Genomic DNA, 14,977 nt, shown 5'->3' on the forward strand with positions numbered 1-14,977 from the left:
GAGCCAGGGTTCGGAATCTCAACCAGATAGAGCTGGCTCCAAAGTCCAGCCTCTTCCATTCTCTGCTCCCAGCTGGACGAGCCAAGCAGGCTCCTCCCAGGTCGTCCGCTGGCCCTCAGCCAGCAGGCACCTGGCATGGCTGAGAAGGTGTGGGCCCGGCCGGAATCCCCAACGGGAAGCCCACCGTCGCGGAAATCTACTGTGGCATTGAGGGTCCTTTCGCTTGGTCTCTCTCTCTCTCAGTGTGCCAGGGCCGCGGAAGTTCACGTGCCACAGCCAGGCCCTGCTCGGGGACCCAGGCTGACCTCCCGGAGCAGGATCCAGTTACATCTCAGCAGCAGCTAAGAAACAAACACAGCTTGTGTCTTCCTCCAAGTGCTTATTTCCTTTGTCTCGTGAACATTGAAAAATGAAAGGAATGATAAGGATTTAGGGGGTGGGGGAGAGGCCGGCTGGAAAATTCTGCAGAGTTTGCTTAACTCACCAAGAGGGCAGCGTGAGGGAGTTTTAAATAGAGCCCAAAGAAAGAGACACTTGGGCGGTGGTGACCTGGCAGGCCCGAGGGAGGCTGGATGTCCTCTCGATTCCTAGCTCCCTGGGAGCAGAAGCTCCACATCCTGGCCTCTCCGTGGTCAGGCCACGAAACCTCTCTGGGCCTCAGACTTCTCTGCTAGTCAGCGACAATTCCTCCCGCTCCGGGTTGTGATGAAAATGCAGGAAGAAAATGGGTGTAGACCAGGAGCTCTCCCTGGGGGACGTTTTTGAAACCGTTTTCGGTTATCACAGCTAGGAGGGGAGCCAATACTGGCATCTCACAGGTAGAGAGACCGGGGATGCTGCCCAACAGCCCGCAGGGCCCAGGACGGCCCCTACCAGCAGCGAGACGTCCACAGTGCCACGGCGAGAGATGCCGAACGTTTACCGTGAAACGCTGGTTTTGTTACTCAGGGGCCCCATCTGGAAGCTGTAAGGGGAGGTGGACGGGAGAATGGGTGCGTGGGGAGGAAGGCCACACGCCGACGTCGGCGGTCTCCGACGAAGGTTCTGTCCCTCTTCATTATGTACCCAGAGTCGTCCATGCCACGCACACCCCCGGATGCCCAGCGAACGTGGACCAGCAGCCTCCGCGCACGTGACCTCCACGGAGTGTCTGGTCCGGTCTAGAGGGGAAGAGAGCGTCCGGTGGAACAAGAGAGCAGGTAAGTAATGACGGCCCCGAATGTCCTTGAAGCGCGAGGGCCGGGTAAACACACGGGCGGCCACACAATGGGAGGTCATTCAGCCATGAAAAGGGGCGAAGCTCTGAGGCGACCGAAGACACCGAGGAGGACGAGCCCTGGAAAGTTATGCTTCGTGGCACAAGCCAGACACAAAGACCACATCCTGTACGTACGCTCCAGCAATGCTTGTGGTAACTGTTGCACAACCCTGTGAATGCACTAACCACATTGAATTGTGTGCTTTACGTGAGTGAATCGTGTGGAATGTGAATTATATCTCGACGAAGCTGTTATATACAACGATGATAATCACGGCCAATGGGGAGATGGGTGAAGAATGAAATAAGGGAAAGGCCGAGATCTCAGGCGCCGGGTGAGTCGCCTCTGGGAGGATTCGTCAGGCGGGGGGCTTGCAGGTGGGGCGGAAGGCGAGGCTGAGCCCCAGCGGCTCTCGGCCTGTGCCAGCTGGGCTGGGCAGCGGGTCATGGGCATCTAAGCTTCAGGGCCCTGCAGAAATATTCCCTCTCAGTCGCTTCAGTCCAGAGACGTTGTGACCCCCGGTCAGGTAGCTGTGTGCTCGGCCAGCTTCCGGGGCAGGCCAAGCCGCCCCCGGCACGGGCTTCCCCTGCCAGCTCGTTTGGGGTGGTGGATCTGTGGGGGCCCTGCCTCTGATGGCTGCTGCCCGCCCGAGGGGATCCGGGTACCGAGAGCGGGACAGTGGCCATCCTGCCCCTCCCAGCAGCGTCTTCCCATGGGACTTCTGCGTTCATGTTCATCCTGAGCCAAGGAGAGACTCGGGCGCACGGGGCCGCCCAGAGCCGCGCACGCGCACGCTTCCTTCTCGGCCCCTTCCCTCTGCCCTCCTCACCCCCGCGCCCACTACCCGTGTTGGGTCTTCCTCCTCCTCCACCCACAAGAAAGCCAGCCAGGCCTCGGAGGATGCTACGATCACAGGCCAGGCCGAGACGGTGACCCCCAGTGTCCTGAGGGGCAATCGGGTCCTGGCTGGGAGACGCAGGAGCCGCCAGCCCCACAATGTCCCCTCGAGTTTCCCCGAGGCTTCGCACTGGATGGAGGAGGGCAGGGACACCTCGTCCACCCTGCGGGGCGGCGTCGCACGCACAGGGGACAGCGGGGCTGGCAGAGCGCCGGGGTCTGAGTTCTGCCCCGGGATCCTGGGGCCTCGTGGTGGGCCGGGAGAAGCTGGCTCTGTCGGGCTGCTGGAAGCCAAGGCCCTCGGGGGAACCATGAGAGGTGAGGGGTGACGGCGGCTGCACCCCGCACGGCTGAGGGGCAGAGGTCCCCAGGCCCCGGCTCTGGTCCACAGCAGGCATCCATCCCTCGGTTCATGAGGAGAAACATGTCAACATGTTGGCAAATCGAATCACAGTCCAACAGCCCTACTCAGAGGGTGCGCAGCGACTGGGGAGCCCCCGAGTGCTCCAGGCCTTCCTTCTACGTCAAGGGACACTGTCACCTCCCGGCTTTGCCGGAAGAGAAGGGTATCTGTATATAGACAAAGAGACCTCCGGGTTCTCATTAATGACGCCTCCCTCTGCTTTGGAAGGCCTTTCCTGAACATCAGAGAAGACCCCACAGAGGGAGAAGTCCCAGATGCCGCTGTGGTGAGAGGAAGGACCCCTCATGGGGGCCTTGAAATGACGCCCCGCCCCCCGCTCTTCCTTCCAGGCCACTGGGCACTTCCGCAGCTGGATTTGTTCGTTTGGGACCTGCTCTCGCCCTTCCTTTTTTTTTTTTTTTTTTTGTCCCTCATCAGACTGGGCCACCCCTAGGGGCATGGGCTGTTCATGCCCAGAATTCTCTGCCACTCTGATCCCTCCTGGCCATCGGTTGGGTCTGAGAAGAGAGTCTACATCTCCAAGCATCCTGGCCCCGGGAGCAAGAGAGTGGCCCCAGGGCTCAGCTCCTGACCACTCGCCAGGCCAGGCCTGGTCCCCTGGAGCCACGTCAGGGTGGGCTTGGGTCTGGCACCCACCCCTCCACCCCTGCCCCCTGGGCTTGCTGCCCACCTCTAAGTCTGGTTCTCTTTGGAGACGGGACGGAGCCCTGGGCCTGGAAACTGGGTCATTTCCCAGGGCCTGAGTCCTCCTCACAGGGTTGGCACACCCTGTCCAGCCCTTCAGGGAACCAGAGTCCAGTGCTTGTCACCCTCCTTCGCTTGGCTACGCTCAGGGAGAGAATTAGCTCTCACCCTCCCCCCCCCCCCAACCCAGGCTCTCCAAGCAGCCTGGCCATCCGGGGAGGGACCAGGCCGGGCCTCCTGGGAATCTGCCCAAGGCTTTTTCTCCGGTTCCTCTGGGAAAAGATCCAGAAAAAGACTAAAAGTGTCCCAGTGGAGAGGGAGGGGGTGGGGTGGGACCGGGCCCTGCCCTGCTGTCCGCAGAAGCCCCAAGGTCCCACCACAGTGGGGACAGTGATTCTGCTCTCAGTGGGCCCAGGGCAGGGCTGGCCCGGCCAGAGTCCACTCAGACCCCCGGGACCTCGCTGTGTTCCTGGCCAAATGCAACTTCGTGGCAAACTCGGGAGTCAAATCCTCGCCGAAAGATTGGCCCGTAGCCAGGCCATGAGCACAGGGACCCGCCTGCCGCTCGAGGGTGGTCAGAAAAGTCAGGGCTCACCCACCTCCTTCCCCTCTTCTATGCCTGTGGCTACCCCCAACGTCTCTCCTGTGGGAGCCGGTGACAGGCACCTGGCCTGTGGAGCTGGTCCGGGCCTGGGGGACCCACCCGTGTTGTCCAGACACGCCAAAGTGGGGTGCCACGTGTGGCCGTGGACACCCCAGGCCCGACCTCACCAGGCTGGCCAGGGGGCCAGAGGAACCCCTTTCCAATGCGCACTTTAGTGACACGTGTCCCCAAGAACCAAATCGCAGGCGACAGGGATTGTGGGTCAGGCAGAGTGCAGTTCAGAGTCTGGCGCCGGCCCTCGCGAGCGCGCGGTCCGCTCGGAGCCCGTTTTCCCATCTGCAAAATGGCCTTTCTAGTACCACCCCCCCCCCAAAAGGGCAGTGACCCTTGGGCACTCTGCTGAGCACCTGCGAGGGCATCATCTGCCCGCCTCCTCCATCCTCTGCCCACACTTCGATTTTGTCCTCTGTTCTTACGGACATCTTCCTCCATGGTGTGGCAGAATGCATTACAGTTTACAGTTACTGACACCCCCGCCATGGGGACTGTACGCCCAGCCCCGCTGTATCACGTGACAGGCTCTGGCCAATGAGATGTGAGCGGAAATGACTTGCATTGTTCATGGGCAGAAGCTTTCAGAGCCGGCGTTCAGGTGGCCAGGTGAGTCTACCTCGGCCACGAGAGGACACTGTCCCAGACAGAGGCTCCTCTGTTAATTGGGGTCCCAGAGTGAAGACGACACAGAGCAGAGCTGCAGCCTCCTTCGAAGGCAGGTGGTAATCATAAGACACACCTCGATTGTTGGAAGCCATTGAGACGAGGGGGTCATGCCCTGGCTGATACACGTTGTGGCTATCGGAAGTCTTTCCAGGGCTTCCCAAGAGCTGCGTTTTGGTCTTCGGCTGCTGCTGGGGGCACTGGGTAACGATCAGCAAGATGTCATGACGTGGAACCTGGCGGCCGCGATCGTGAGCCGGTTCCTGCACACAGGCCAGCCCGACGAGCGGACGGGCTGTGAGGCGTGTCCTCTGACGGGAAGGCGGCACGTGCAGCCTCAACGCAACCCTTGGGGGACCTCCTCCCTGAATCTGTGGCCGTGACCCTCTCCTCACTGCCTGCTCCCCTCCCTGCGCCCCCTGCAAGAGCTGCGCAGAGGGAAGCTACTCAGATGGCATTCCATCGTCCGCCTGTCCCCGTGCCCAAGGTCAGATGCCCAAGGTCAGGCGCGCTGAGCCTGCCGCGGCGGGGGAGGACGCACACACAGGGACCACGGGGCGGCTCTTCCCACTTCCGCTTGGCTGTCACTTGTCCTACTGACTGAGCCCTGTGTCAGTCTCCTCTGCCATTCCAGACTTCCCCATTCTCCTTTCTTGCTTTACTTCGATCCCTTGAAATCCAACCTGGCGTGGGGCCCGGACCACCCTCCTGGCACTGGCCTTGACGTACCGCTGGTCTTCAGAGTTTCGGCTTCTCAGCGGGGTTCTCGTGTCAGCATCCAGCACACACCAGGGGGACGGTGGGTGCTCAGTAAAGGCTGGTTCTGCTCTCCCGAGTTGGTGGCTTTGTGGCTGGTGGGGCAGTGGCAGGGCAGGGGACAGCTATGTGCAACCTAGTTCATGATGATTCCACCAAGGAGGCGGGCGGGGAGGCAAAGGGCCACTTAAGCCATGGCTGTTGGGAGGGGCCCGGCGGAGCCAGCGAGGAACTGGGCACCCCTAGGCCTGAACTCCGGTTTCTCTCCCAATCTCTGTCTCCTTTCCACCCACTCCACTCCTGGCAGTTGGGGACCCTGAGCGGACCAACTCTCTCTCTAAGGATGGGGTTTTGAGGTTGGGACTGGCCCCTCCCCCACGACCCACCAAGGACCAGTGGTCAAGGACTTCAGCAAAGGAACTCGCAAAAGCCATCTCTTTATTTTTCATTCCTGCCGTTTAACTGGTTTGCATAAGCTGAGGATGAGTGGATTTTGGAGCTACAGGTGGAGCATCTGGGCACAGACCCTCCCAGAAATAGTCCATGCACACTGCAGAGGCTGGTTAGACTCGAGAAGCAAGTGAACAATAAACTACAGAATTAGAAATGTACAAAAGTGTCGAGGCGGCTGCTGGCTGGATTCTTGCCTCTCCATGGGGGTCAGCTACGCCCATCGGTCCTGTGCAAAGGTCCTGGGGCTGGCCTGAGGGGCAGACGGATTCTTCTTCAGGACAGGAGCAGTCCTGCTCACCCAGCGGAAGGGTGCCAAGGGGTAGGTACGTGGGTGTGCGCCCTGGTACCGTGGCCGCCTCAGACTCCGTGGCTTTCGAGCACGTCTCTGCATCCTGCCTTTATGTCCGCCCTTTGAAAGTGTTCATGCAGGTGTAGGTTCCTGAGAATTTGTAGATCTCCTCGAGTGCAGCCTGCGGGAGTATGCTGGGGGGGACGAAAGAAGATGGTCAGCCCCTGGGTCACTGGCGGCCACACGAGACGGTGTAGCAGGGTGATGGGTCTCATAGCTCTGCTCACCGCTCTCTGCAATTCCACAAGCCACCCCCACCTGCCCCCTCACGGACGGATAAATGGTTGTTTACAAGGCCTACGGCGGGCAGTGGAAATAAACATTCAAAGCCACATTCATAGCACTTAGGGCCCATAGGTATCTCAGAGATCAATTAAGTCCAAATGCCACTTATTCAACAAGTCCTGACTGTGGGGCCGAGGAGTTAGGGCGCTGGGTGTCGCCCACTCCAGGGGCACACCCCATACTCATGCTCAGGCCTCTCCTTGGCCCATAGTCCCGTGCTTCCCCGACAAGTCCTGGTGCTGTCCTCACTGTTTAATTGTCAAGCCCATGGGGGACCCTGTGGGACATATCTCATCTCTGATCCTGGCCCCCAGCACAGGGCCCAACATGGGAAGAACTCGGTTTACTTGTTGAATTAAATTGAAGGGCGCTAGACCACTCCAGGTGCAAGATGAGAAAGGCTTGCTTCTAGCCAGAACAATCAGGAAAGCTTCCTGGAGGTGGTGGGACTGGAGATTTCTCTTAGGGACAGTAAAGAGGAGGTGGCAGGGAAAGTAGTGGGGGACGGAACAGGAAATGTAGGCCGGGGGCTTACTGTGGGAGCGCAGAGATGTTCTAGACAAAAACTATCTTTGTTCTAGAATGTTCTGAAAGGCTTCTAACACCTTGGTGAGGGCTCAAGTCCTGCTCTCCTAGGGGCTTGCAGAGGCGGCCAAGGAGCAGCTAAGAGCAACAGTTGGGGTGGGCTGAGGGAAGCCCAGGTGTGGCCCAAAGAGCCCTCAGATGACCCTGGCCCCTACTCCCTCTCCCCCCTCCCCGGTCTCTGAAAGGGCTTCGAGTTCAGAGCAGGAGGACTGCTTGAGGTGTTCCCTCAGTTACGTGGTTTCTGCGCCCGCCGTGGACACACGGCTGGGGAGACCTGCAGGACAGAGGGGGCCAGTCGGTCAGGCTGGGGGCGGGAGAAGGCTGGGGGCTCTAAGGAGCCAGGAGTCCACGGTCACCGTTGGCTCCAGGGTGGCAGGCTCCAGTGCAGCAATGAGAGGCCCGTGACAACTGAGCTCAGGGGGCTCCCGGAAGAGCCCCTTCAGAGTGGGACCGCGACGGGAAGAAGGGCTTGTGCCCGAAGTCCGGACAGGCCCAGGGCATGTGATGCTGGGCGACCTCCTGGATAAGGCCTACCTCCCGGGTGGTCTGCCCTGCCGAGTCCCGCCTGATGAGCACCGGGACGTTTCTACGAATCCTGAATCTCTGCCCACTATTAAGTCTCTAGAATGGTGGTTCTCAGGGTGTGGCCCAGGAACGCATGGGGTACCGCAGATCTCTTCAGGGGTCTGCGAGGTCACACTGTTTTTTATAATCATACTGAGACGCTATCTGCCTTTTCCACTCATCCCCTCACGATTGATTGCAGGGTTGAGCTTTCTAGAGGCCGTATGACATGTGACATCCCAGCAGACTCAAATCAGAAGCACATATAAGAACCCAGCCGTCTCCGGCCGAGTCAGACAACGAGAGCTCCGTACCAACGTGAAACCAGGCCATTCCTCTCCCAATATCCCTTTTCCTTTTTCAAAAACATAGTTTTCATTTAAACAAATCACTAATGTTAATGAAATGGACTGGTTTTTGCTATCCATAAGTGAATGTTTTCAATATAAACAAATGTGTAAGTAAATCTTACAGAACTTTTTCTCAGTCTTAACTTCGAATACAGTCTATAGCAATAGATACCGACTCGCACAGACGAAAGCTCTTTGGGCTTCTCAATAATTGTTGGTCGTAAAGGGGTCCTGAGGCCAGCGAGTCTGAGAACGGCTGCCCCATAGTCAGGACGGGAAATCCTTGGCCACAGGCGCCACCACTCCTCACGGTGACGCCCGCGGCGGACAGGACTCATAGGTCACATGCGTACTTTCTTCTGCCTGAGGCCTCTTCCCCACCAGGGTCCACCGGGAGGAGGGGGAATGGTCGGCAGGAGCCTGGCCCCCAGCTTCCTCCCCCAGCCCCGTACCTCTTCAAGATGACGAGGGCGTGCATGGTCCAGGGGAGCAGGAGGAGTGCCCGATTGAGTTGCACGGCTTCCACCGTCCTCCGGGCCACCGTCTCTGGCTTCAGTGGGGGGAAGAGGTTGGGGAACCTGAATGCAGGAAGGGACACAGTGGGTTTCTCCCGGAGAAGCAGCCACTTCAGCTGGAAGCCTCCGTGCCTGACAGGTCTGGGTTACCCATATGGTTTCTTGAGCAGACTTGAGATTTGGAGACTTGAGACCCATCTGGGATTCTCTGCCTCACTCCCCCTGCCTCCCCAGACATGTCAGGAGCTGCTCCGTCTCTCCCTCCCCCCCGCCCCGCACTGAGTCTCCGCTGGGGAATGAAGGACTTCTGACCCGGCCACCGGGACCCCCTGTCTCCAAAGCACCGCGGATGGCTCCTTTATCATGCCACCAATCATGCCACTCACTGCCCTGCTCACACCCCCCTGCTCACTCGGGGCCCTGATTGCCACTTGACGCCCCGCCCCTCTGCCCCAGCCTTCCTGGCCAATCGTCCCGTTGCTGTCACTTAAGTCCCTTCCGGTCTCGGGGTCTTTCGGCAGCTGCGCCGTCAGCCTGGCTCCCTCCCCTCGGCTCCTCCTGAGGGCGGCGTCTCCGCCGGTCCCCTCAGAGTGGCCTCCGATGTCTCTCCCATCTCCTCGATGGCGCTCGCACACCTAGAATGGCCTTGCCCGTCTGTTTCCTTGTTAACGCCCCGTCTCCCCCGTCAGACTGCGCGTTCCACGGGGCAGAGGTTAGGCTGGTCTTGCTCCATGTTGCATCCCCAGTGTGCGGTGTCTGGCACCTAGTAGGTGCTTGACGAATGCTTGCCCAATGAACAGAGTCGCTTGCTGTTTCCCAAATGTGTCCTGCTCATCCGTCTGGGAGCAGGGGCTCTGTCGGGACGCCCTTCTCTGCCCAGCCTGCTGGTCCACTCATTCATTGCTCCATTGATGGATCCATTGATTCATTCGAATATTCACAGAGCACTTCCCATGGCGTTGATGAATGAATGAATGAATGAATGAATGAGTGAATAAGCATGCATCGGGAGCTTCTCATGCCTGCTCGAGGCACCTGACCTGAGACCACACGATGATGATGCTCTGCGCGCCAGGCCTACGCTGAACGCTCGACGGGAATCATTCGCTCCAATTTACAGAGAAGGAAACAGGCTCTGGGGAGCTGGCAGGGTAGGAAGGAATCGAACCAGGCTGGCAGGCGCCTCAGGCCCGCGCTCTGTCCCCGCCCTCCCTCGCTGCCTGTCCCACCCCTCGGGGGCCTGTAGGCGCAGGGCTCATGCCGCTGGCTCTGACCTCAATCCCACAACGGGCTTGTGAAGCTGCTCTGGCACCAGGAGGATTAAGGGTGATGAGTAACCTGGGTCTGATGTCATCCCGAGCAAAGGACAACTTTTGGGCGCCCAGCTCGGACATGGCTGCTCAGAGAGCCCCCGATCTCACCCCCCGCCACCCTGCGCCCCCTTTGCTGTCACGATATGCTGCCAAGGTCCCCACTCTGTGCAGTCTGGCAGAGATGAACATGCCGAGGCAGCTCCCCGGTGCTGGAACCCTACGGACTCGGCAGACGGTCTGCTTTTCCAGTCCCCAGCTGGGCCAGCCCTACTACTGGGGAAAGGAAGACAGGATGGCTAGACCAAGCTCCCTGGATTCAGGGGGGCCCTTTCTGGGGAGACCCTGCAGGAGAACCTGACAGAGGACACCTCGTGCACATCCGCGGGCAGGGCTTCCTCTTTCCTTCCACGGGGGTGGGATGGGTGTTAACCCCCCACGGAGGCAGCACAGACTCATGGGAGAAGCATGCTCGGCCGCTTGCTATCTGTGTGCGGCCTTGGGCGAGTTACTTCCGCCATCTGAGCCTCGGTCCCTTCGTCTGTGGGATGGGGGTAAGAGCCCTCTCACAGGGCTGCCGACAGCAGCGTTTGTGAAGCATCTGGGGCGGCTGGCGCACAGAAGATCAAGCGACAGCGACTTACAAACAGCGCCCACCCACACGGCCACTTGAGCTGGGAAACCCACGAGGGAAGACGCCATCTCAAACACGTGCCTCCCGCTTGCGACCCGGGCGGCTGCCAAGCGCGGTCTGAGAGGAGGCCACGCTTCTCTTCTTCTTTTTCTTCTTTCAGGACATGGGAGTTGGTTAAGTACCAAACATCCTTTTAGCGTCTTCTCCCCAGCTTTGGGGGCTCGCCTGACCGACCGCAGGGAGCTCACCTTCCTTCACCCAGAGCTTCCTACTTGCCAGGCAGGCTAGTCGATTCGCACACACAGGAGTATCGAACCTGTGAAGCTGGGGGTACTATTATCAGCCCCTTCTTGTGGATGAGGACACTGAGGTCTCAGAAAAGCCAAATAAATGACTTGTCCGAGATGACGCCGAGCTGAGATTCAGCCCTGGGCAGTTCGCGGTGGAAAAATGACACGAGGAAAACCTTGAATGTCCTTGTTGAAGCTGTGCCGGGAGGTGAACTAGACTCACGAACGCAACGCGGGGTCTGCGAACGTCCCGCCCCCTCCCGTGCTCAGGGCGCCCAGTTAAAATCGCGGATTGCCACGGCTGCACTTCCCTTCCACGTGCGCTTATCGAGTACCTCCTGTATGCACGGATAAGAAGACACCAAGCCAAGACCTCACGGGGAGAGGGAAAGCTAACGTGGAATGTTAACGGTCGCGAATCCAGCTTCCTCTAAATTCAAACTCTATGGGAACGTGCGTGCACGTCAGACGGAGATGCCCACTCCGTGGCCAGCTTCCTCTGTGCCTAGCGAGCCCCGCCCCAGGTTCTATCCGCCCCAGGTCCTATCCGCCGCGGGGCCTGGCTCGGAGGAGGCGGGTCCCCTGCTCACTGACCTGACCCTCATGCCCTGGAACATCTCCGTGCTTGTGTGGAAGGGCAGCACCGTGGTGGCGCTGACGCCCGGACAGTCCAGCAGCCCCAGCGTCAGGCTCTCCATGAAGGCGAAGGCCGAGGCTTTGGAGGTGCAGTAGTCGATGGCGCCGGGGATGGCAGACAGCGCCAGCACCGAGTTGAGACACACGATGTGGCCGTTCTGCAGCTCCAGCATGCGCGGCAGGAAGGCCTTGGTGGTCTGCGGGCAGGCGGGGAGGTCAGCGTGGGGCAGCCACATTCTCCTTGTCCAGCCACCTCGTCGTCCCAGACTGTGGGCCCTGGCGGGAGCCCGAGCCCCAGCCCCGGTGAGCCTCCCCCGCCTCCCACCCCGCGCCCAGGCTCCCGGGGGGAGGGGCGGCCCTCACCCAGAACTGGCCTAAGGTGTTGATGTGCTGGGACTTGAGGAGGGCGTCATCGTCACTGTCCATCAGGCTCTTCCCGTGGACCACGGCGGCGTTGTTCACCAGGATGGTGATGTCGCCCACCTGTGGGGGAGAGGGGACCGCGGGCCCATCAGGGAGGCCAGCCCCAGTGGCCTACCCCTGCAGGGGCGGACCTGTGGCCTTGGGCAGCCTTGGTGCTTCTAGGAGCATCGGCCTTGATGCGTAAGATGGAGCCAAAAACCAAACCAGGGGTGTCCTGGGGATTAGAAGTCATGTATGGCATGGAACACTTTTTTTTAAATAAATGGGGTTATTGTTACATAAAAACAGTCAACATTTACCGTGGGCCAGACACTTAACAGGTGGTTTTTGCTCGCTTACAGCTCACCGATACGCTTGGTCTAAACAGATGGAAAGAGTCAGGAGAAGGATTTTCCCCAAGGGCAATGGGACATTTATTCCCCAGCGTTTAGGATAGAAACTCACAAAGTCTAAACTTCCAAAGAAGATAACGGATGATTACTCCTGTTCTGTAATCGACCCACACCCCTGATCCCGGCCGCCTGCAACACACACACACACACACACACACACACACACACACACGTGCACACACGACTTGGGCCAGCTTCAGGGGAGAGTCCCCAAAGATGCCCCGGAAACAGTCGTTCTGCCGCACGCAATGCTCGCCCCCAGCCGTGCGACACTGTTCTTTTCCGGTTCGCTGTGTCCTGCTGAGCTGAGGACGGACCCTCCCAAGCGACTTACCTTCTCCCGGACAGCTTTGGCTGTCTGGTACACCTCCTCCCGGTTGCCCACGTCGCAGATGAAGTAGTGACACTCGGTGCCCATCTGCCGAATCTCCTCCGTGGTCTCCTTCAGGCATTTCTCGGTCCGGCCCCAGAGAACAATCTGGAAGGAGAGAGGAACAGTGCTGGAGAGGCGGTCACTGAGCAAGCCATCGTGATTCAATGACTGCCATCAGAAACTCAGTATTTAGAGTAATTTGCCCAAGGACTGGCCTCCGTGATTCCATCCAAAGAGAGTGTGCAAAGCAAATTAACAACACGATTCTTCAAAAGGGGTTCAGCCTCGCCGGAGGTGAACCAAGAGTTTCTGAGCCCATTTCTGACCAATCAATTGACTATTTACAAGTCTTTCTTAGACATTCCTTCCAGCGGGACACCTGCCAACCCAATTCCAGTTATCCTACGCAGGTAGGAAGTGATAGCAGAGCTCTTTCTGTACCACGTTCCAGAATGTTCTCAGGAACAAACTGGCTTCCTCGCCATTGAGGTCTAGAGCCAGGTTTACGAACAGCAGTGGTTGGACTGCACTGGGAGCTTCCGGCCGTGAGGCGCACAGAGGCTCAGCAGAGCCTTCACCTTGCTGTGGTCACATTCGGTCATGGTCACACTCGGAAGAAGGGCCAGCAAGAGAGGCAGACAAGCTCCCGCTAGGAAGGAAACTGCCTCGCCCAGCCCCCTGCCCACCCCACCCCCCTCCGCACCCCCAGATCATAAACTCAGGACTCATTATTCCAGGAGGTGACTCTAGCCGGACCAAGAAATGAATTCTTCTTAAAGGAGCTAGACCTATTTCTGAATGGCTGGCCATAAAGGCTCAGCGGAGGAGCCTGGAGAATCCACAACCTTCATCTACCCAAGAATGACACACGTGTTCTCGAGAGGTCTCAGTTGGTTAGACGGTCAGAAGCCGGAGGGTCAGAAGCCAGGAGGTCGGAGTTGGAGGGAGGGGAATAAGAACCCTAAGACTCAGCTTAATCAACACAGAGGGAGAAAAGGCCCGGCTGGGGACAGCCAGAGAAAGGAAGATAAATGCCGCAAGGGGATTAGATGAATGGGTTTCTATTTTTATTTATTCTCTCTTCCTTTTGAAAAAAGTTATCCCTGACATTTCTCCTTGAAAAATTAAAAAAAAATAAAGCCCAACATAGAAACCCCAATGTGCGAAACCAGGACAAGGACTACATTTACATATCCAAGTCCATATTACCTTACTCTAAAACAACTACTGAGAGTAGAAAGGCTATTTGGGAAGACAAACACTTTCAAGTGGAGGTTAGGGACCAAGCACACCGGACCAGAATCCAACTGATTTCTATATATTTTGCTTTGTGACTCAGTATAGAGAAAAGTCACACCAATAAGCAGTTGTTGGTGGTAAAAGTTTATCAACTGTTTACCTTGAAATCTCAGAAATTTCACTGAAGCAGAAAGGGCCCCAAACGGCTGTAGCTGATGGGATACAGAAAGGTGCTGGTTGGTCTCCAAAGGCCTGGATTTTTTAAAAATTTGAGTTTAAAAAACTTTTGAAATAGTTTTAAAAAGAAAATTAAAGTGTTTTCTCAACTGCTAAAACATCTCTGGGAAAAGCCCCGTTTGAAAATCCACCTCTTCCAACCTCTTTAGTTATTTTAATTGAAGTCTTGAAATACAGGGAGGACTCTTGAGGGAGGCCTCCATCAGCGGCTCTCCATGACCGCAAAAGTCCATCGAGGGCAAATGCACTGCAATTAGTCAGGCTCCAAGGGGTACTTTCTCGTCTCTTGAACTAAAAGCAGATCTAGCATGCGGTCCTCCAGGAGAGGCTGGGGAGTTTAACTGAATGCAGAAGAGAGGACAGAAGTATCTGTTCCAGGAAGGCCGTCTGGGGCGGGCGACCTCCACTCCCCCAGACCTCAGCCTTGCCGTGTGGTCACCACCAGCTACGTTTCCTTCCGTCCTTTCTTGTCGTCCAATCTGTCCGTCCACCGTTCTTCCTCCCACCCATCCATCCACCCACCCATCCATTCATCCCTTTACCCACTGAAACCTACCGACCTATACCTGCCTTTCTTCCATCCATCCACCCACCCATCCATTCATCCATCCACACATCCATCCAACTCTGAGTAAGTCCACCTGAGCTAAAGGTAATCCTTGTCTTCCTCCCCCATCCCACAACCAGCTCGTATGGAGAACAGGACTCTGGGCTTGCATGGTTCCCTAGGGTCTGGTGAGGGAGAGAAAGGGGTGCCTCTGTGGCTGGGGGACTGGCCTCCTCACATCTATGCTCAGAGCCCCGCCTCTCCCTGGGCTTTGTGGCAGGTTTGCTTTCTGCCCTCCTCACCCCAACCTCACTAAGCTGGGAGCCCTAAGGGCCTCAATTCTGGCTTGTTCATATTCACATCCTAGGGCCCAGCGTGGCTTGTGCTGTTTGTTGAGTGAATGAATGAAAGTTCCGGATCCCAGGTGGGATGGGTTGGGAAGTGGTTAAGTGGC

The 14,977-nt window shown here is 57.9% G+C and overlaps 1 protein-coding gene and 2 long non-coding RNA genes across 4 annotated transcripts in view; 2 read left to right on the plus strand and 1 right to left on the minus strand.

The window, feature by feature from the left end:
• Positions 1–525: 525 nt before the first annotated feature.
• LOC118609389 lies at positions 526–8,058 on the plus strand. The gene is made up of 3 exons (XR_004953403.1): positions 526–966; positions 1,070–1,593; positions 7,780–8,058. It is a non-coding gene; the product is annotated as an uncharacterized LOC118609389 (long non-coding RNA).
• LOC118609391 lies at positions 2,067–5,962 on the plus strand. Its single transcript, XR_004953405.1, has 2 exons — positions 2,067–5,384; positions 5,649–5,962. It is a non-coding gene; the product is annotated as an uncharacterized LOC118609391 (long non-coding RNA).
• DHRS3 (dehydrogenase/reductase 3) overlaps positions 5,763–14,977 on the minus strand; it is a 32,900-nt gene continuing 23,685 nt past the window's right edge. Inside the window, exons 1-6 of one of the 2 annotated variants that reach the window (XM_016149465.2) lie at positions 13,900–14,452; positions 12,462–12,605; positions 11,676–11,795; positions 11,271–11,509; positions 8,380–8,505; positions 5,763–6,277 (exon numbers count right to left, since the gene is read on the minus strand). In XM_016149465.2, the coding sequence (XP_016004951.1) occupies positions 6,193–6,277; positions 8,380–8,505; positions 11,271–11,509; positions 11,676–11,795; positions 12,462–12,545 (654 nt within the window). In that variant the 5' untranslated portion in view covers positions 12,546–12,605; positions 13,900–14,452 and the 3' untranslated portion in view covers positions 5,763–6,192. Of the gene's footprint in view, positions 6,278–8,379; positions 8,506–11,270; positions 11,510–11,675; positions 11,796–12,461; positions 12,606–13,899; positions 14,453–14,977 lie in introns of those variants that run through there. The other variant, XM_016149464.2, reaches the window with a different exon arrangement.

The sequence above is a fragment of the Rousettus aegyptiacus genome, unplaced genomic scaffold (genome assembly GCF_014176215.1).
Source record: "Rousettus aegyptiacus isolate mRouAeg1 unplaced genomic scaffold, mRouAeg1.p scaffold_m13_p_1, whole genome shotgun sequence".
In the NCBI taxonomy this organism is placed as follows: Eukaryota; Metazoa; Chordata; class Mammalia; order Chiroptera; family Pteropodidae; genus Rousettus; species Rousettus aegyptiacus.